Source organism: Alligator sinensis, unplaced genomic scaffold, assembly GCF_000455745.1.
Source record: "Alligator sinensis unplaced genomic scaffold, ASM45574v1 scaffold388_2, whole genome shotgun sequence".
Classification (NCBI taxonomy): domain Eukaryota; kingdom Metazoa; phylum Chordata; order Crocodylia; family Alligatoridae; genus Alligator; species Alligator sinensis.
In genome coordinates this window covers 1,309,595-1,330,980 of record NW_005842102.1, presented here as the reverse complement: position 1 = coordinate 1,330,980, position 21,386 = coordinate 1,309,595, and the positions used below count along the sequence as shown (strand labels likewise).

Below are 21,386 nucleotides of genomic sequence, written 5' to 3'. Positions count from 1 at the left end.
CAGCAGGAACGATACCTCAAAAAACGGTAAGAGAATACAAACCAGAGCTGGGAAGGGAAAAGGTGACAGCACGTATGAGAACACGTTTCATAACGTGGTATTGTACACTTAAGACAGCATACCATTTGGATAGAGTTATATGCAGCTCAGGATGTGCCTAATAATTTGCTCTGGCTCCCTTGCCAAACCTGGCCCCGGCCACAAGAAGAATTCTGTTAAAATTACTTTGCTGAGTGACTGCAGGCCAATGTGCCAGAGACACCAAGGGCTGGCTGAAGTTTTAGGAAACCTAAAGAATTTGTAGTAGCTCCGTGGGGATGTCTGTTTGGAAGCTTTCCTGTTGGTGGTCAGTGAGGGTCTCTGAGCTTATGTTGCTTCATTATTCTTGGAGCCCCTGTTCTTTACCAGTTCTCTCCTGACTCAGATGGATGTCATCTTTCAGGATGTAAGACTCAGAGATAGCTTCCTCTTAGAGGAACACCTGTGCCCCACAGGCTATTTTGAGCATTTGTGATGCCCCTCCATGGAGATGCAAGCCCTTCTGCTGCACTCATGTGGCCCAGCAACCTACTCAAGCAGCCTGAGTGGACATTACCTTTCCACTTGCAACCCAGATCTAAGCTTCAGACTCATTCTAAGCCTGAGGAGCAGTGGCACAGAAAACCCTAGGATACTTGCAAAACCCAGCTGTTCTTGGCTGTCTCCAAGCCACAGGCCTGGCAGTCAGTAATACTTATGCAGAGTCCTTCCATTCATCCTAGTTGCTAGAATGCAGCTACTGCATCAGGTTCATGAAGCAGTGGATCCTCAGAGATGGTGGAGGTGAAGTGCTGCCCCCTCCACCAAGTTTCACAAACCTGTAGGACATAAGATGCGTGAGAGATGAGAGCCATGTGTGTCTGAGATTGTCTGGGGTGGCAAGTGTGCCTGGCAACATCTAGGGCTTCCCTCCCCTGGGCATGGTCTGCTCCAGCTGTTCCAGCAGCTAACGTCCTACACAAAAACAGTTTATGTCGGGGTGGGTAAAATGTGGTCCAGGGGCCAGATGCGGCCCGCCAGGCCATTCTATCTGGCCTGCGGGGCCCCTAAATTTTTAGAAAATTAGTATTTATCTGCTCCTGACTGCCTGTCATGCAGCCCTCGATGGCTTGCCAAAACTCAGTAAGTGGCCCTCCACCCAAAATAATTGCCTGCCCCTAGTTTATGTCCTCTCTGCATGAGAGGACACTCCAAAGGCTCATTCACCCGAAAGTTCGGTCCGGAGAGGAGCACCTTTTATATACTCTTTTATCCTGGGGCTGTGGTTTATGTGTTATCTGCAGGCAAACGAATTGAGGCTGATAGGCCCAGCCCTTCATTATTTCCATGAATAATGCAGATAACAGTAGTACAGTTCCTCTGCTTCGTCGCGCAAGCAGCACCCCAGAAATACAGACAGTCTGTGTTAACTCAGACAGGTCTCTGGTAGTGTAAAATGTACTCAGCATGTGCCAGGAGAGGCTTTTGATTGGACCACTTTAAGGGCAGAAGCTGCATCCTCCTTTTGGAGGCATGGAGTGAACTTAGTAAGATTGTCTTTTGAGTCTCAGGCATGTGGTTCTATGCAGCGTTAATGCGCTGGTCTGCAGTATTGTCTGCTTTGCTGGTACATGCTATGCTGGTATCCCCACCACTTGTAGTGCAGGCCAAAGTTTCTGAATGACAGCAGTTTCAGTAGTTTAAAAAAGGATTTCTGGTCTGTCATTTGTTTTTGCAACTTTCAAATAAGAACTTGCTGGGAGGAATCCGTGCCTGTATCATCTGGTGGACACGTAAAAGTAGACTTGTAGCTTTCCTGTAACTACGTATCCCTCCTGTCCACTAAACCATTTGCAGTCCTTCAGCCTGACCACGATACGTACCATTTAATGGCCTGTCCACAAAATATTGAAATTGCTGTGGCAGGGGGGAGATGCCCCATTATGGTGGGCCTCTACTCCCCCATACATGATCTGTCTAACAAATGGCACATTTTATAGATTAAAAAGATGGGAGGAAACTCCCCAGGTGTGTCCTTTTGCATTTGTAAAATCCCCTGTGTACATTTTTGTTTGAGAATTTGGACATGGTTCTCTTAAACTGAAGCTGGTTAGTTAATGCTGAGATGTTTTCAGCATCACTTACCATAGCCTATGCTCTCATCTCCTCACCAGCAAAAGAAGAGACTGGAGTAAAAAAGACAGTAAAGACTTGGGGACTTGGGGCAAAATTCTGTTGCCGTTTGTGCATCTAAATGGCAGATGTCTAACTATCTGCCTGGCCGTCTTTGGCCCCTGCTTTCTGCTTTGTATAAATAAGCCTGTGTGTGTGGAGTTAACATGTGCAGTAGGCCTTTGTGTTGGCTGCATGTGTACATGGCTTTGTACACACATCTATAGCCCAGGTACGCATGTAGCTGAGTATACGACCTGGAAAAAAAGATGGTGGGTGTGGAGGAGAAGTGGGTCTGTGGCTGCCTAGGTGAGTGCCCTAGCTGCTTAGCTATTTGGGAAGGGATCCCTTCCTCCTATTGAAACTAGCACCTGCTACTTGTGGGGTTTTGAGACTTAAGTAGCTGTGTGTGTACGAAACCTATTGTATTGATTGAACATGTACATGTGTGCATATGTGTCCACACTATAGAGGAATAGAATCACTCCTGCCCATAATGGCTAAAAAGCTGCCATTTAAATACACTGAGGGAAATAGAGTTCTATCTTGACTGTACATATGTTCTATCTGCTGCATAAACCCATGCTGGTCAGGAAGGGGAATAGCATTTTAACAGTAGATATGGGTATTTTATTTTGAGTAGAATTGGGATCCGATATTCCCCTCTTCCTCTGGTTTAAATATGCAACTAGCAATATTACTCTTGGTTTAAACTAGTATACATGAGAAGAGAACTGAGAAGAGAACTGGATTCTGTGTAGTTGAAGGGCAGATGACTCATGGTGCATTGATCCCGAGTCACTGGAGAGCATGCTTATAAAGTGTATACTTATAAATGGCATATCCCAAAGGTAATATTCCTGTAGCGTGAGCGAGTGTCAGAGGGTCCTACTATTAGAGAGTGCTTCTAAGGAAGTAGGAAATTATTTACCCTCTCTTTCAAGGGTACTGCACCTGGGCCTGCACCAACAGTTTTTGTGCTGCCCGAGCAAGTTGTGTCCTGGTTTGTGTGGTGTGTGGTGTGTAATTTAAATTTGCATGGGAGAGATGCATACCCAACACGGGAGTAAAAGCCAGTACATGCTTACAGTAGGGATGATATCTGCAGCACAGCAGGGGAAGGCAGGAAAGATCAGGCTTCCCATGAGAGAGGAACTCTGCAAGATAAAATCAAGTGTGTCATATCAGGATGGCAACAGATTCTCCACTTCAGCCTCGGGCTCTGACATTTCACAGCCAGCAATCTTTTGCTGTCCATTTCTTATGGCAGTAGGGCATTGCATTGAGATGGTTTTCAAGTATTTGGGACCTAAACCATTCATAGCTTTAGAGATGTAAAGATAAAGCATGACAGTGCTTCAAACCATGGTGGTTTTGCACAGATTTTCCAGACAGTTGTTTTCAAACTGGAATTTTGAGGGATTTACTTGAATTTTTCAGGCTCTCACTCATCTTTGTTTTTCTCCCTCACCGTGCAACGTGCAGGGTGCAGGACCAGAGGACTTCAGCAACCTCCCACCTGAACAAAGAAGAAAGAAACTCCAGCAAAAGGTTGATGAACTAAACAAAGACATTCAGAAAGAGATGGATCAAAGGTAGGCTGAGCTACCGTATCAGGAGAACTTAAAGAAGGCCTTTCTTGTAGGAGAATGGTAGAGTCTGAAATACAATAGAAAGTTGTTCCTTTTCGAAACAAAAGAGAGGAACAAAGTTGTGACCTGTGAGTGAGCACCCATTGGAGGGGGTGCTGTAGGAATGGCAGAGATGACTAAAAGCATGTTGGGCGTGAATTCAAGTATCTAGGGCAGGGATGCTAGTTATATTATCATTCCACCCTCCCACCTTATAATGCCATCCAGCATTGAAATGCAGGAATATGAAGGCTCCAGTACAAGAACCTCAGTAGTCAGCAGAGCTAATGGTGCCCCTGACCATTTTTCCTTTGTTCTGGCATTGATGTGCCAGGCCTTTGAAGGGGAACATATGTGCAGTTATTTGGGGCCAAGTAGGTGTGTCACAGAGCGTTGGGATTTACCTCTGGGAATGAATCAGCCCAACCTTTGCCGCTTTTTAATAAACAGTTTGGTATTTTAATATAAGGTTCCCTCTGTGCTCAGCTCTCACCATGTCTTTCAGGACTACCAAGCCTATAGACTTTTCAGCGTTGAGGTAATGGCAATTTGTAAATGTTTCAAAGCAACCTTGGACATGTTCTGTCTTCTGGGGGATCCTAATAACAGGGACTTTTATCAGCAAGGCAATGTTTACCAAAGTACTTGGTTAATCACCCATTTTAGTTTTAAAACAGTGTTCTGCTTGTGTCTATTTTCTGGAAGCAGAACACCTTAATGATTCTGCACCTTTGTACATTTGTTTTTTAGGAGACTAAGTTTTATGAGAAGCAAGCCTTTTAAGTGACTCTGGCTGTTTATATTTGCAGCTCCTGGTTCTCATTCTGTGAATGCTTTATAAAAAAAAAAAAAAATTGGTGCATCCCACACTTGCAAGAAACAGGAAAGCTTAGCTATCATCTAATGATATTTCAAGGCTAGGACTTTGGTAATATTAGGAAGAGGTGAGGGCTTGCATTTTTTTCAAAGTCCTTTTTATGTTTGCCAAACAAAATTTAAGAAGGCATTTAATTTTGGTCTCAGTACCCACAAATCAAACAGCAGCTTTTCGTTATAAGCAACATGAGGATAATTCCCTATCAGAAATCAGAAAAAAATAAGAAATGATGTAACTATACCTACAGATAGTTACATTATTTGTTTTGCCTGTTGTCTTGATATTGTAGTATTTGTCCTTGTATAATTTCCCTTTCACCTCATTTTTAATTGATTTTTATTTGAATTAAATAACGGATATCCATGAAATTAGAGCAGACTTGCATTAGGTCAGTATGGTATTTCAGAGATAAGATTGCTGAACGAAGCACTAACAGGAACAGTCAGAAAAGCAGAGTGAATAAGAATCCATGACTCATGTGTTTGCAATAATGTCCCTTAATGCTGCAGCCACAAAAATGTCTCTACTTCCTTGCCACCCACTCCTTTTCCTGGGTTCTCCCTACACAAAACAAAGTATGCACAGGGCTGCAATTGTCATGGGTTTTGTGGGAATCTCTCACATAAAGAGAACATTAACTCAGATCGTGGGACTCAAGTTAACCTTTTTACTCCAAGTAATGCCTGGAGAAATGCTGAATTGTCATGCCAGGAAGATGAGACGTCAGTTCGTTAAGTCACCCCATTTCCAAGCCAGAAAATGTTTTCTTGTCCTGTAGATAAAATCGCTTAACACTTGACCTCAACCTGCCTCATGTCAAGTTCAGCGCATTGCCATGAATGATGGCTCTGCAAGACATGCCTTCTGGCTGGGCACAGGAACGCATGAAGCACATTAATGTAGACCTTGAGGTACCAGCTTCCAGGATGGCAATTGGCATCTATCTTGAGCTGAAATATAGCCCCAAAGACTGTCTCAGAAATGCTGCATAACTTCACAGGAGGCAGCATCGCTTCATGTGGCCTGACGTCCATCTGTTGCTACACTGACAAATACAAACCATCTGGCTATAATTTCATTCTAAACAGTGTAAAATAAATATATGTTGGGGGTGATTTATGTTTTATATGCTTAAGGCAAGCAAAATGCAAGAGACAGGACAAGAGTTTCTGGTTAGTGCTTCATTCTGTACCAAGATTTCCAAGCCTCTGGCTCACATTCTGAGCTGACATTGAGTCCAGGATGGGGACACCATTTAGTAGGTGCAAAAAGCTGGGAAGATATTTCTCTGGAGAGTTCAAGTGTTGTTCTTCAGATCAACGCTGAGCTGTGGAGACCTCAGCCAGATCTTTTTTTTTACCAAGGTTAATTAAGTGGAAATCCTAATATTAAGTAATAGAAAACTTTTCTGAGTCAAAGCCAAACTCACACCTCAAATCTCTCCTCCCAAAGGCCAGTCATGCTGCCACCCAAGAATTCTACTCCAAGAATTTGGCCACTTTTCCTCTGGTTATAAAGGATGAGATTTTCAGAGTCACCTAGGGGATTTGGATACTAATCTTGCCCCATATTGTATATTCTGTAGCCTTTCTTTGTCCACTCTTACCAATGATTTGCTTGTAGAGCTGATTATACAACTGTTATGCATATGGAGTAGGGTCCTGTAAGGCACCTCTGTGGTGCCATCAGGGTGGAGAATATGGCTTACACACACAACACACTGTCCCACTTATCAGTGTCTTATGGTGCAGTGACTGTCGGTAAAGACTGTCCAGGGGAGGCAGTGCCCGGTAATTCATGAACTCTATGTACAGACAACTTCTGTGCTATCCAGGGGAGACCTCTAATTTGGAAATGGGTTAGCCTGAACAGAACAAAGTCCTTGCATAGTAGAGTTACTACTCTACACTTGATACAGCTGGGAGCCCTGTCTCAGAGTAACCTGCTTTAAATTTTTGTCATCAGGTTCAGGCAGAAGGGTGGCGCACCCAACTGCTGCCAAAATCACCTTTGTTGTTTTTGCCTCTTTTCCTTGCAGAGATGCCTTAACAAAAATGAAAGACGTCTATATCAAGAACCCACAGATGGGAGACCCAGCCAGCGTGGATCACAGATTAGCCGAACTGGGACAAAACATGGAAAAGTTACGATTAGAGGTCCAGAAATTTGAGGTATGGAAGGGTTTTGGGGGCTAATGCACTCCTGTGATGGAAGCCTCTAATTCAGTGACTCCCAAACTTTGCCTCAGTGTGACCCCATTTATGACCCCATTTCCTCAGCATGGTCCCTCATACTCAACTCGCAGCCTCCCACCCCCCCACAGGTGCCCCAGGGCCAGGGCCTGCAGCCCCCTGCCCCCCAGTGGCGCCCGAGCCCTGGCTTCTGCCTGCAGGAGATGGTGGCTGCTGCAACCAGAGCCTGGCTCTCCCTCTCCTTCCCCCATTGTGGGTGGCACAGCTGGAGCGGAGCTTGTGATGGGTGCTGGGCAGGATGTGGGCTGCCTGCTGCAGGCTCAGGGCTCCCCACCCTGCTGCCCTCCTCCAAGGGGCTCTGCAGCCCAGCGGATGGGACTTGGCACGAGAGAGCGCCATATGACACTGGTCACTGAGTTGAGGTGCTCCCTGCCTCCCCGGCAGCAGTGGGGAGCACAACTCCATGCTGCTGCTACTGTGCCTCACCTTGGTGGCCATGGTGGCACGGTGCTTCCTCCCGCACCAGGTCTTGCTCATGGGTTCAGAGGCAGCTCCTGCCCAGAGCTGGTCTGGCCCCGCTGCAGCTCCATGCCTCGCTGTAGGCACAGAAATCTCAGGGGACCTGTGCCCCCCTGCCCTCCTCCATTGCCTGTGCCCTCCCCACTCTCCCAGTGTGTTGGCTGTGCCCCTTGCCCTCACAGACGTAGCTGCTTGGCTTACATGTGGTGCCCCCTGCCCCGATCGCCCTCCCCTGCTCCCCACCCAGCTCCAAGAAGCCCCTTGCAGGCTGGAACTCTGCCAGCTTGCAAGGGGAAATCTGTATTTTCTTGTGTTTTTGTCTGGAAAACCCAGAACCCTGTTTATTGTGACTCTGTCTGCTATTACGACCCCATTTGGGTCGTGGCCTGCAGTTTGGGAATTGCTGCTCCTATTAATTAGTTCTGGTTCAGTAAGCACTTAAGTACTTGTTTACCATTAAAGTGAATGCATTTAAAGTTAATCAATGCTTAGTATTTTTGCTGAATTGGGGCCTTTTCACAATAATACATCCTGGCTCCTTCATTTGTGTGGCTGGCCAGCAAACTTGGTCTATATTTTTCACAAAAAAGGATGATAAGTAGCAGAAGGAAGGATACCCTTTTCAGTGCTCTGCACTCTTCCATTTGCAGCAGAATGCCTCTCAGGTACCAAGCGAATTCCACTTCCATCCTTTCACAGCCAAAGTTTCATCTTCTCAGTACCATATTTGCTGATGTTATTAAACTGGTGTGCACTAAGGAGTGCACTCTCCACCCAGCCCCTATTCAGACCTTATGAGAATCCAAAACAGGATGAAGGAAAAAAATCAATTAAAACACATTATTGTCCAAAGAAACTGCTTTGGAAAGTGTGACAAGGATCAATGGAGAGGGCTATCTGTATGTCTAATAGCTGGACAGAAGCCATGAGATGAAGCACATTTTAAGGAACAGTCTGCTGTTAACAGAAAGCATTTAAAAGATACAAAGGCTCTCGATGGAATAATTGAACCCATTATCAATGCAAGCCATTGTAATTACACCAGAAGAATTATAGGGATGGGGAAGGATTACATTCCACACTCTGGCAATGTCCATTTATGTCTACAGTGTAATTTTGGATCCTTTTTATATTTGCTTTGTTCTCTGCTGCTTGCAGTATCTCTTTGGAAGTTAGGAGCTTTTGATTTCCTCCCAGCTACAGCCTTTTCCCACTTGACATTCATGGATTTTTTTTCCTCTAACGTTGATGAAATCCCCGTGCTCCTTTTTCCTTACCTCATTGTTCCTAGACTAGCAGCATTTCAGTGCAGCTGTAGTAAACTACTGTTTCTGAGCCTGTAGGGACAGCTCACACTGTTTTCAATCAGCTTGTACATTTTTTTGGCAACACTGATATTTTTAAAAGTATGCTTAGAATGCAGCATCTGTATCCCCTCATCCCTGCTGACAGCAGCTTGAAGTGAAGTTCAAGTGCTTTTACAGTAGATGATTGTTTGCCTTTATTACAGCAATGTGAGCATCAAGTATAACACCAAAGAGCCACACAATGCCCGTTGGCTATCTGGAGTGTTCAAGAGACACGTGAAACCTGCTGCTTTCTTTTTGCAGGGCTGGCTGGCTGAGGTGGAGGGCAGGCTCCCCATGCGGACCGAGCAGACCCGACGACAGAGCGGAATGTATGAAACCCAGAATACCTCGGCCGTGAACAATTGTGCCCAGGACCGGGAGAGGTACAGTATCTGTACAGAGCTGTCCTGTTCAGTGTGCTAGTTTCCGTTACACCTTCATTTCATTACAAGTACCAGCAGACATTTAAGTGCTGCATGCAACAAGGCTAATCCATAGCCAGACAGCAAGCTGCTGCTCTTTAAGAAAACAGTAATTTCCATACTTTGATACAAAATCATTCTAATTTGCCACAGCAGAAAATAGAAGAATGAATGTTTTCCAGGAATTTCCCCTTCACACTGTGGAAGCAGCCAATGATACCAGCACATACTGCAGCTGCATGCTTGGTCTTGACTGTTCTGCAGCTGCGTGTTTCCTTGTCATACTGCTCCTGAGACTGGTTGCTATAGTTGCTGTATATTTTCCTTTCTTGAGCAGCCCAGATGGCAGTTACACAGAGGATCAGAGTCAGGAGAGTGAGATGAAGGTGCCGGCTACGGATTTTGATGATGAATTTGATGATGAAGAACCACTTCCTACCATAGGAACGTGCAAAGCACTCTATACATTTGAAGGTATTGCTAACCCTCCACATCTATGTCACTTAGTGCTGATGTGTTATTTATTTTAGGGCTGTCAGTTAATTGAAGTTAACTTGCACGATTAATGCAAAAACAAATTAACGTTTGTTTTTTTTAATTTTGTTAATTGTGCACGTTGTTTTGACCAGTGGAGAGGACCAGCTCTGGATCAGCCAGAACCCGTGTGCACAGCCCCGATCAGCCTGCCCTGCGCCTGCTCCAGATTTGCCAGCCCACACTGAGCAGTGGCAGTGGCTGTGCAGAAGCTTCTACTCTGCACGAGGGTAAAGTGACCCCTCTCCTTCACCACTACTGGGCCTTACTTGCTGCAGCTGCCTGGGCTGTCCTGTGGCTCCTGTCCACTGCTGTCACTGCTGCCTCCTGGCTACGCAGCAGGTCAGCAGTCGCAGTGCAGAGGAGCTGCAGGGCAGCCTGGGTGTGGGCTCCAGGCAGCTGTAACAAGAAGGGCCCAGCAGTGGTGAGGGGAAGGAGCTGCTTTTCCTCTGCACTGAGCAGCAGCTTCTGCCTGGCTGCTGTCACTGCTGCTGCTCAGTGTGGGCAGGTGAGTTTGGGGCAGGCGCGGGGCAGGCCAGGGTCGGGGTTGTTCGCACGGGTTCCAGCTGGTCCGCTCTGGCCGGGGTGAGTCTGGAGTGGGTGCAGGGTAGGCCGAGGTCAGGGCTGGGGCTGTGTGCTCTTGGTGGAGGAGCCTCAGGGCACGCGGGCTCCAGGTTGTTGGGTGGGGCAGGTGCTGACCATTGTTTAACTGTGCAATTAAAATTGTGATTAATCGCACCTATTTTTTTAATCTCACAATTAATTGCGATTCATTTTTTTTAAAGTTTGTCAACCCTATTTATAATGAAAAGTAACAGTGAAACAACTCCCCTTCACTGTGCTTGGTGTAGTTCACACAGTCCCTTTCCCTGAAGAGCTTGATTGGATAAGACAAGCAACAAGTGAGAGGAAGGAGCTCAAGTACAGGGCGGCTGGACCCGATGATCTTGTAAGGTCCCTTCCAGCCCCAACATCTATGAATCATTATCTCCACTCTGCAAATGAGCCGAGGCACAGAGATATAAAATGTTTTGCCCAAGGTTACAGGGGGAATGAATGCAAAAGCAGGAATTAAGTACAGACCTCTTGTGTCCTGTGTGCATGTACAATAGGAGAGAGAGGACCAGATTTGTTTTCCACTTCATATACTTTGTTCTCTAAGGGCCCGATGCTACATTCATGCAAATCCGTTATAACTTTCCTGTTGACTTTAATGGGTGCAAAGTGTGGCCCAGAACATCTCCCTGTTGTTTGCCAGGCAAGCATGCAGTTGGTTGGAAAAATCTGTATCAAATGAACTGTTTAAAATTTCCCCATAAGGAATATTTTTATGTCAGGATTATATGAGGCACAGGTACTTCACTGAGCTATAGAACAGATGAACAGATAGATCTTCGCCTTGCTGCCATGCAGTGAATTGTAAATATACTCTTCCTATTGTAAACAGACACCCTGGTCTTTGGTAACTGCATCTCAGCAACATAACAGTAAAAGCTGAATATTGACTTAAGATGGTCAGTAGAACCCAAGCTCATGATACATTACTGTCTTCTTCCTGGAATTTTCCACTGCAGATCTGATGTCAGTGCTGCACCCATCCAGGTCTTTGAATACATGCCCTAGCCTCCAGAGTCCATGCTGCTTGTGATTAAAGGACATTGTTTCAGTATATTTACTGAGTTTCCCCCTGGGTTCCCATGGTTGTCTGTGTGGGCTACGTTGGGTAGGAAACTTAAACTACTGTTCTCTGTATTTCAGGTCAGAATGAAGGAACAATTTCAGTAACAGAAGGAGAAATGCTCTATGTAATAGAGGAAGACAAAGGTGATGGATGGACCCGAATCCGGAGGAATGAAGATGAGGAGGGTTATGTCCCCACGTCATATGTCGAAGTCTATTTGGACAAAAATGCCAAAGGTGCTATGACTTACATTTAATACTGTTTTAATTACTTTGCTTGCTTTCACAGGGACATTCCTCCCTGAAATGGCTCGGTGTTGCAGACCGGGCCTTTTTAAGGACTGGACAATGCCACAAAGTGCATTATTTCATACACTTGCATAATGGACTTGTATGACGTTATGTACTGTAAAAACTTGACTTTGCTTGGTCAGATGAGAAGATGCTGAGTGGTTAAACTGTTAAAATTTGGGGGAAGACCTGACTGTTAGCCTGAGACTACTAACTGCCAACACACAGCCCAACGTAACATGGGTCAGATAAGGCCATTCTTAACACCTGTGTGTCTTCACTAGATAGTCAATGGATATTTCCTAGCTACATTTCAGCCATAGTTGGAAATGAAGTATTTCTTTCCGATTGACTATGTGAAATGGTATACACAAAATAATTAGTGCTTTTTATCTCTGAATGTGGCAGCTTTTTGGAACCTAACCTATTCTGTAGGCCCTTTTAAATAGAGACAGGGGCTACCCTTTAGTTTCTACAGCAGGAGAAAGTAAATCTAACCAACATGGAGCCATGAAGTTACCCTGTCACCCTTGGTAAATCAGTGAAGTGGTGGCATTTGAAGAGAATCAGGAAGTCCTCTTTTGGACATGTATGTTTTTTTAACTGAGATGCAGGTAGCTACTTCCTCTTCTGCTCACGTACATGTAAGCAGTGAGGTACTTCTGAGCCCATATCCATGATTCTTGTTCCTCAGTTTCCTTTATCACTATTTACAGCTGTTGACAGCCCTGCTGCCTAAGTGGAAAAAGTGCATACAAAATCATGGTTAGTGTACAGGTGTGATGCTCTGTCCAAGTAGCCAGGAGCTGCCAGGATAACTGAGACATCAGAGGTGACAGCCCTGTGTGATTGCCACTACTTTAGATCAGGAAGGTTCTGAAGTTCCCTGTTAGATAGTGGCTTTTTCAATCATTAATTCTGCAAGATACCTTTGAAAAGCTTAAGTGTATCCTCTTTGTGAAACAAGCCTTTCTGTCCATTGTAAAGCAGTAATGTTTAGGCTGGACTGCAGGCAACAGATAGAAGGTCTTTCTGCAGACAAAGACCACACAACTCGATACGCTCATGTTGCCTTGATTCAGTATTAACGGATACCAGGCCCTGTCCTCCTGAGATGAAATACGGATTGTGGGTTTATCTTGACCTAATCCAGAGGGGTTCTGCTAGTGTTGGCAATGGTAGGGTGAGTTGAAACCCTTCCTTCAAGAGTCAGTGTAGGAAGTGCAGCATCCTTTACCTGTTCATTCCCTGGTAAAGTAGTAGGAAAGTTGACTCTCAATGCAGCCTCCACATTACACACAGATGCAGAGAGCTTAGAATCCGTAGTCATTCTAGTGCTCTCCAGTGTGGAGATTGACTACAAGTCTTGCCTCCCCTATTGATGATGGCATTTGCAAGCTCAGGCTTTGCTGTTGTTTTGCAAAATGCTTTATCCTTCTTTGACCCCCACGGGGACTGCAGTGAAGGGCCAGTAGAAATCAATAGGTTAGAATGGAAGGGGGGGGCAACCTGTGACACAGGTGCCACAAATGGCCTGGGCAGCTTTTGTGTGTGGCATGCAGCAGACTGGGGAGGGAGTTGGCAGCACAGTGGCAACAGGGCAGGAAGCAGAAGGAAGAGCAGTAGATTGGGCAGGAAGCAGAAAGCAGAGCAGCAAACTGGGCAGGGGAAAGCGACCAGATTGGCGCTCAGAGAGGGTGTGGGGCTAACTTTTGGCACATCTGCCAAAACGTTGGCTCCCACTGGGCTAAAACACTTTTAAAAACCCGCCTCCAAACAGCAAGCATGACTCCTTTGCCCTTGGATGTACGTCAGGTATCACGTCCCTGGAGCATTTTGTCAGGGTAATTGCTTATGAGCCCAGCAGCCAAGTGGATGGAATATGCAGCAGTGCATGCCAGTCTGACAGGGCAGGGAGAAATCCTAATAGTAGGAAAAGCAAGAAAATCCAGAATAAAGGCTGCCCCTTTTCTGTAGCTCATTGCAGACTGTGAGGATATTGCAGGAGCCTTTCAATCCAAACACAAGATTTGGCATCAAGCAAAGCACTTAATACACTGAGGTTATTATGCAAATTATGATAATAACAAGATTGCTGCATCATCTTACAAATCATGTGCACTGCATTACGAGTGGGCTGTTGACACAGCTGCAGTCATTTCTGTCCCAGCATTTGTTCATTTGCTTGCCCCTAATGTTTTAATTTTCCTTCTTTTTTTTTTTAAATCCCCTTTGAGGGTCATTTTAAAGAGCCATATACATGCCATTTCAGGAAATATGGTAACAACCCAGTGAAAAGTAAAGTAAAATATACCAGAGCCACAATATTCAGAAAATATTAATGAACTCGTTTCCTTCATTTTCTTAAAATCTAAAGTGGAACCCCTCATAAAATTGCTTTTAAGACATCAGTGTGAGGGGTTTGAAGGATCTGCCTTTGGGTTCATAAGATAAGCCTTGTGGTCAGTGGCCACTGAAGACAGGTTAAAGTGGAAAATGTAAGTCCTTCCTTCTACTTTGAATAAGCTGCCAGAATCTACTACTACATTCTGCAGGGAGACTGGATAAAACACCCCACTCCTTTAAATATTAGTTAAAACAAAATTGGGTTGAATTCAGCCAAACTCTGGATAAATTCATTACTCTAGGAGAGCAGGTGCCAGGGAAAGGCCTTGTTCAATGACCCTGAAGCTGGGTCTACACTGCAGTGAGAGGGATGCTGACAGGACATGTAGGCATACCGAAGCTAGTTCTATTTAGCAGTGAGGCCACTATGGCACAGGCTGTATGAGCTCACTTGGGACCAGGTACTTTATCAGGTAACTGAAGCCCATGATGCACCGGCTTCTGTGCTGCTGCTGCTCTGACTATATTCAGGTAGGCCCAAATAGGACATGCCAGTTGCAATCTCTCTTCTGACCACATTACAGACAGGAAATACTCATGAGAGCAGGGGCCCCTCTGTAAGCTTAGAATGGTACGCCAGCGAACAAAGGTGTTAGCAAGCCCTTTCTCAAAAAGAGCAGTTCATGTTCATCTTGTCTTGCTTTCTTTTCTTCCAGATGTGTCCCAAATCACTTCAGAAAATCTCTGAGTAGGTTTGCATAGGCTTGTTCACCTTTTGTTCTACTGATTTGCTGCTATGGTTATTTTAAGAGGTGCATTTCAGAAGGTTTTCTTTAGAAGAGATGAAAGCACATACCACATCCCTGTCAATGAGAGACATTCTGTTAGGTACAGTTGATTCAGCTGCTGAACATCTGAAACTTCCATTAATGCTAGATATTTGCATGTGCAAACTAAGAATTGAAGATGTTGGATATTAATCTGCATGTTTCAGGGCTTATGCTGGCTTCTGACTGTTGGGGATCAGGAAGAAAATTCTTCTATGGGCAGGTTATCCGACAGCAACCTGCTGCAGGGTTTCTTATACTTTCCTCTTATGCATCTGGTACTGACAATTGTTGGATTCTGGACTAGTTGGACTTTGGGTTCAGTCCAGTCTGGTCTGGCAATGTGTAAATGACTATATTACCTCGTAGTCGCCTTAGGAACAAAACTGTCTTTCAGTGATTACCACTGTGAAATCAAGATTGATGTTCAAAAGTTACATAAAATAACCTTCTTTCTATTAGACCAACTTCCTGCCCACTTCTCCCAACAAAGATGCCATGTCCAGGAGAAATATTGGCCATTTGGGTGATGGGGAATAAACAGAGCCTGTTTGTGAGGTTTTATTTTTTGGAACAAATGTTGGAGCCACAGGCAGATTAGCATTTTGGTCCCTTTGTTTCTGTGGGCTCTGTACCCGTCACTGCATACAAATACATCTCTGTGGACAGCCCGGTGATTCTAGCGGCTTTGTGGCTCTGCTGTTTATTTGCCATAACCATCATCTAGATTCTTGATGACTTCTTTTTTTTTAACCATGCTGATGCACTTTTTTATCTTAGGATAGATACGTGATTATTTAACGCTTGCCAAAATATTTAGGAGACAATAATTATAAACTGGATTATGGCAGTTTTTTTAATTCCTTTTGTTAAATGCATCTCTATAGTGCTCCTCCTGAAAAGAATAATTTGTATATAGTGTAACTTAAAAACTAAAGTGACTTGAATTTTGATTGTTTTTATCTTTTTTTTGTTTTTTATATATATATTATGGTTTTATTGGCTGTTCGTCTGCCTAACCGAAATTTTGTTTTGATAATCATTGAACAAGACATGACCCTGTTACATTGATAAAACTTTTTGTTTCCCAGCTGTCTGCCTCTGCCAGAACTTTAATAGAACTTCCATTCTTCGTTAAAAGTTTGTAAAATATGGCCAGTGTGATTTGTTCCTCTCCTATTCTTATTCTTTAAAGAAAGCACATCTGTTGGGTCTCTCCTCATAGCTAGCTGTATTCCCAACTCTTCCTCTAATAAACATTATATTTTCTCATTCTTGTGGGGTTTTTTTTTTAGTGATTATTCACATAAGTTGATCCACTTTACTGACACAGAACAAGTGGGATAAACTTTCCCTTTATCTGCTGCCCGCTCAGAAAAGCACATGCATACCAGAAAGGATGTGGTGTTGCCCTTTCTAGAAAATTGCTGTCACTGCACTTCTGTTAAAATGTTACCCCTCTCTCTCCTCTTTCCCCCTTGTTACCCCCCCTTATTTAGAGACATGAGAGATGGGCTTGGACCAATATTTCAGATCCAAGCGCACTCCCAAGTATGGGGTTTGGCTCTGAAATTCTTCATGGGCCCAACTATCTTGGAGAAAAGCAAACCTCTGAAACTTTAGAGAAAGTCTAAAAGTTGGGCCTGAACCTTATGGGTACAAACATGTAGGAACTATATTGTCAGAGGCTAGGAGGACAGGCATCTTTTCTGGACTTTCCATCAAGATGAAGGGTCTTCACTGTTTGTTAGACTGTCACCTTTCTTTGGATGCATGTAGTGCAACTACTGTAAGATGCCTTCTCCGTATATACATCTGTTTCGCCCACCGTCATTCTTCAGTGTTGTTCATCGTCTCTGGGAGCTACGATGTGAATTGGCACACCCACTGCTCCTCTACAAAAGCCAGTCATTTCCTTTGGTGTGAATGATGCAGACTCACACTGGCGGTGTTGAATTTTGCATCTTGCTTGGCCACCAGAGAGGAGCAGTGCCCATGGTGAAATGTGTGACGGAGGATGGCGGGCAGGGTTGACCTGGGGCTTAATGACTTCGAAGTACGCTTTACGCTGGCTGACAGTGGAGACCAGGAAGGTTGTTCTGGCCAAAGGCAGTCCTTGAGTTAGAGCTGCTCCTGGCAGTTGTAACCTGGTAGATGTCCTTGGTGCTGAGCTTCCCTTTTCATCCTTCCCCAGGCAATGCCACTCTTAGGCGAGCCCTTCCCCAACCTCTGTCTAATTCAAGTCTTTCTTTTTGTCTCTCTTATGTTTTAGATTCCTAAAGGTGTTTGTGCTGGTGCAGGAACCTCGGGGCGAGCTTGTCACAGAAGGAGAAACAAATGGTCTGTTTACCCTGCAGGCAGTTCACACACACCCACGAGAGCAGGCGCCTGGTCTGGTCTGGAGTTAGCACTTGAGACAAACTAAAGTCTAAATTCCATCCCAGCATTACTCAGCCGCTTGCTCTTTTTTATGGCATGCTACTTGTGGCTCAGACTAACTTATTGACTCTCCCCACTGTTCTGCCAGCTGGGCCCTGCCCTTCTGTAGAACATGCTCAGCCTTCCCCTCCTCACCACTGCTCCCTGCCCCTCAACCAGATGACAAACTGCTGGCTGCACTTTGATACAAAGAGTAACCAGAGAATCCCAGGCATGTGCCAGATGGTATTCTACCCTCCCCTGGCCCTCAGTCCATCTGAATGTATGCACCAGTCCATCAGCATTTCACACAGTGCCTTTGGTGCCACTCTTGCAGGTAGTCTCATCAGACAGCTAGGAAAGGATGAACATACACGTGGAAAGCCAGCTACAGGAACCATGTTACAGCAGCCAGGCTGGGCTCTTGAGTCCAGCAGCTAAATTTAATACATCAGAAGATGGATTCCCCAGAGGAGTCACAAATGTTAACACGCCATTTCACTTTTTAAAACATGGCAGGTGCTTGCTCCCTCCACTTGTCCCCACTGACGTTATTACATCCTGCCAGCCTAGATGCTCATGCACGTATGCTTGCTTTCCTGCTCACTTCCTCATGTGTGCATGCACACACACACACACACACACACACACACACACACACACACAGAGGCATTTGGGTTTGAAGCCCTGTTCCCCTGGCTACCAAGACCTCGTTTTCATTTTGTTTCAGCCAGCATGCTCGCCCTGCTGCCTTGCCTGCACCCACCTTCCAAAGGGTCGTGTCACTTTGCAGTCCGTTGTTAATCTCTTTGCAGTTTTTTTTACGCATTTCAGACCTGCCTTCTCCTTTTGCATGAGCTCCTGTGCACTCTCACGAAATGTGTTTGAATAGCAGAACTGTGGGGTCTGTTTGTTTTGGTTTTTTTTTTTAAACATAAAAGAAACTGTACTTCATGCCCTTCTCCCATCTCGCCACGGACTGACTTTTGGCCCTGGAGCTTCAGGTGGGAATTTTGGCTCATCCACTGTCACGTATCAACCACTCTGTCGTCCTGTGCTCTTCATAAGAGGAGAAACAGCTTGATGGTGATGCTGTGCCTTGTCACTTTGCATAGTAGCAAGGAAGCCATGCTGTTTCTAAATGTCATGTGATCCGGAACTAAGCTGCCTAGACAGGGGTTTGATCACTTCCAAAAGCCTCTGCTCCAAAAATGTCTCTCTCATCCTTCCCTTCAAAGTCTTTACACTTGGATGCTGCAACAATCCCATACCTCCTCAAACCTTGTCTAACAGCAGCCAGTTTGGTAATAATTTGCCATGTCTTGTCTTATGAATCTGTTGATTTGATTGATTGCATTATGAGGAAACCATTTGGGGGGTGCAGGACTAGAAATATCCAGTTCTCATGACATTTCTCTGGATCTTTTGCAAATGTGCTAGAATTAGAGATACCTTAAGATAGATGCCACCACAGTTAATGGCCCTGACATGAGACCTCTGAGCTTTGGTTTGCAGGCATATGTCATGTTGCAATGCTTTCTGCTGTTCTTGTGAGCAGAGTCCGTACTAAGATGCAATAAGTGGAATCATGCTTTTTCTGTTCAGATTTGCTGAAATCTTTCCCACTCAAGAGGAAATCGTTAAGTTCCTGTTTAGGTTAAACGTTGTATTCTTGGCTTTGTGCTCTCTTTTCTTTTTTATTTCAAAATTTGACTTTTATATTCAATAGCACAGAGTCACTCATTTTTTACAGTTAATGCTATAGCTATTGCATTATCAAGCTTAACAACTACAAGCTTCCACAAGCAGAAAGACAACCAATTTCTTCAAATCTAATTAACATGGCCTAGGAGTCTGCACTGTCAGAGAAGCTGGTATAAACTCAGAAACACCTTCAGCCACAGTGTTATCCATCTGACGGGTCATGATCAGCTGAACTGCCATCCTTATCATTGTTGCTCCTGTTTGTTTAACTCTTTAGATGTGTGCCTGGTAGCAGAGTAAGATCAAGTCGCTTGCTCTTGTGAGTCCATACACAGAGCAGTGATACATGTGTGCAGTGAGTCTGTGGCACAGGAAGATCATCCTATCCCTATCGGGGATCTAAATGGTTAAATAATCAGGAGTGCAAAAATTCTTAGCTGCGGTATTTATTCTTTTGTGCATCTGCTACACTGTTGAATCAGCAGTTAGAATTGGCTCATTTTCACTCTTTTTTGTGCCATCTGTGTAAAAATGAGAGAAAAGTTTGCTTTTATATATTTAATCTAGGTGGACAGTATATTATTGTCAGCCTCTGTGGAACATTTGAACCGTCACAATATCAGTGTTGCTACATAGCGCTTTAGAAGGAGCATTAGCTTTGGCCATGCCAACTGATTTTTCTTTGGAAGTGTTACCGGAAGACTCTCTATGGAGTTTTTATAAACTTGATGCCCATTTTCAGAAGCCCAGATTTGACAAGAAAACAAACTAGCACCAGTTGGATACCATATCCTACACAGCTTGTTTCTATTGTGTTTATCCAGGGTAAGAAGTAGGTAATTGCAGTAGAATTGACTTTTAAAATAAAACTGAAATAGATTAAATGTGTGACTGGTTTATAAAAACTCTGCTTGAACTTACTAAGATCACACTGCAAATGTGATTGTACATGCTATAAAACAAAATCTCACCCACCCTTGTCCCCAGAAAAAGTCTCTGTAATGCCCTTTCTTAACATCTGTAAATAGAGAAGAAAAAAACATATTTACTGATACTGAAAAGTTGTGTTTAATGCCGAGTATTTTTCAAAAGTTCTTTTGGTCTAATGCATATCAGTGGTTTTTTTTTCTCCCTGCTTGAAGTGTCAAAAGACCTGAAAGAAGCCAAATTCTATTTTAACATGATGATGTTGAGCACTTTTTTTATTTGTACTTGTGTGTGTGTGTGTGTCTGAGCACTGAACTCTAGATTTTGGTGGCATCTCAGTGTTGTGATTTCATTGCCAATGTAAAAGGTTCTGGTGTTGCCCATTCATTTCTGGAGACAGAATTCAGCCAAATAAAGTGCTTCCATTTGAAAGCGATTATGGACCGTGTAACAGTAAATGGAGAGTCACCTACATATTTAAATAAACCTTTAATTTCAGAAATATAATTTCATTGAACCCTTGTGATCCTGTAGGGTTACAAGCAAAGCGACCTGCTTGTTCCCACCAAAAAAAAAAAAGCCTAGACTTGCTTGGCTTTTTACTGTGACGTATTATTACCCATGGTTCTACAAGAGCACTTTTGCCAGCACCACAGATATTTTCAGATGGGAATTCAGCTGTGTGTTATGTCATGTTTTAGCTAGATTGCAGCTTGAAACCCCTACGAGTCCCTCTTATGCCTCAGCATTCCCGCTGAGCTGCTGGGTGTTTTTTGATTTCATATCTAAGTGTTAAAAAGTTTCAGCTGTCATCTATTGTCATCCAAGGGATGTTGAAGGAACGTTTTTACCCATGGTACTTGACTTCTTGTATCATCCTGGAGTTTTCAGGCACCTTACAGCATTTATTTGTGATGGTCATAGAAAGAAACTGGCCTAAAATGAACATTACCTATACCTCTGACAAGTCATTTTGAGATGCTTATAATTTTATCAGTCTTTCCCTTTTTTAGTTGACATTTGATACCCTTCTTATCAGTCTTTTTTTGTGTGTCTGTGTGTGTGTTTTTTAAGCTTGAGCAGAAACAGTTCAGTCAAGGAGAGAAGAAAAGTGCAGTTATTCTGGTAGGAACAGTGTTTATATACATTTTTATATACATATAGCTACATATAACAGTAAAGTTAGAGCTTGAAATTTAACAAGCACCCATTTCCTATGCCATCACTGTCTCCGTTGGTGGCCGGCTGAAAACTTTGTTTTGAAAAATGTGCTTTGAATGTAAAGTCTAGTTTGCTATACAAAAAAATTAAAAATCTGCCACTTCACCAGTTGTACATGAAATACCCAGGCATTACCATCCTGGAATATAATATGTACCTTGTTTTTTGAAAGGCACAATGAAAAAAAAAAAAGATCTTTCATTGTAGTAAGTAACAGTAGTAGCAGCAGCGAGGGGGTAGAGCCTACTTATTGCCTGT

The 21,386-nt window shown here is 44.0% G+C and overlaps 1 protein-coding gene across 3 annotated transcripts in view; it reads left to right on the top strand.

Moving 5' to 3' along the window:
• Positions 1-16,130, top strand: part of FNBP1 (formin binding protein 1) — a 133,471-nt gene extending 117,341 nt beyond the window's left edge. For 2 of the 3 annotated variants that reach the window (XM_025204958.1, XM_025204957.1), the window contains exons 13-18: positions 3,676-3,785; positions 6,737-6,869; positions 9,020-9,141; positions 9,515-9,654; positions 11,473-11,631; positions 14,748-16,130. In XM_025204958.1, the coding sequence (XP_025060743.1) occupies positions 3,676-3,785; positions 6,737-6,869; positions 9,020-9,141; positions 9,515-9,654; positions 11,473-11,631; positions 14,748-14,779 (696 nt within the window). In that variant the 3' untranslated portion in view covers positions 14,780-16,130. The remainder of the gene's footprint in view (positions 1-3,675; positions 3,786-6,736; positions 6,870-9,019; positions 9,142-9,514; positions 9,655-11,472; positions 11,632-14,747) is intronic. The other variant, XM_025204956.1, reaches the window with a different exon arrangement.
• The last annotated feature ends 5,256 nt before the right edge of the window (positions 16,131-21,386 follow it).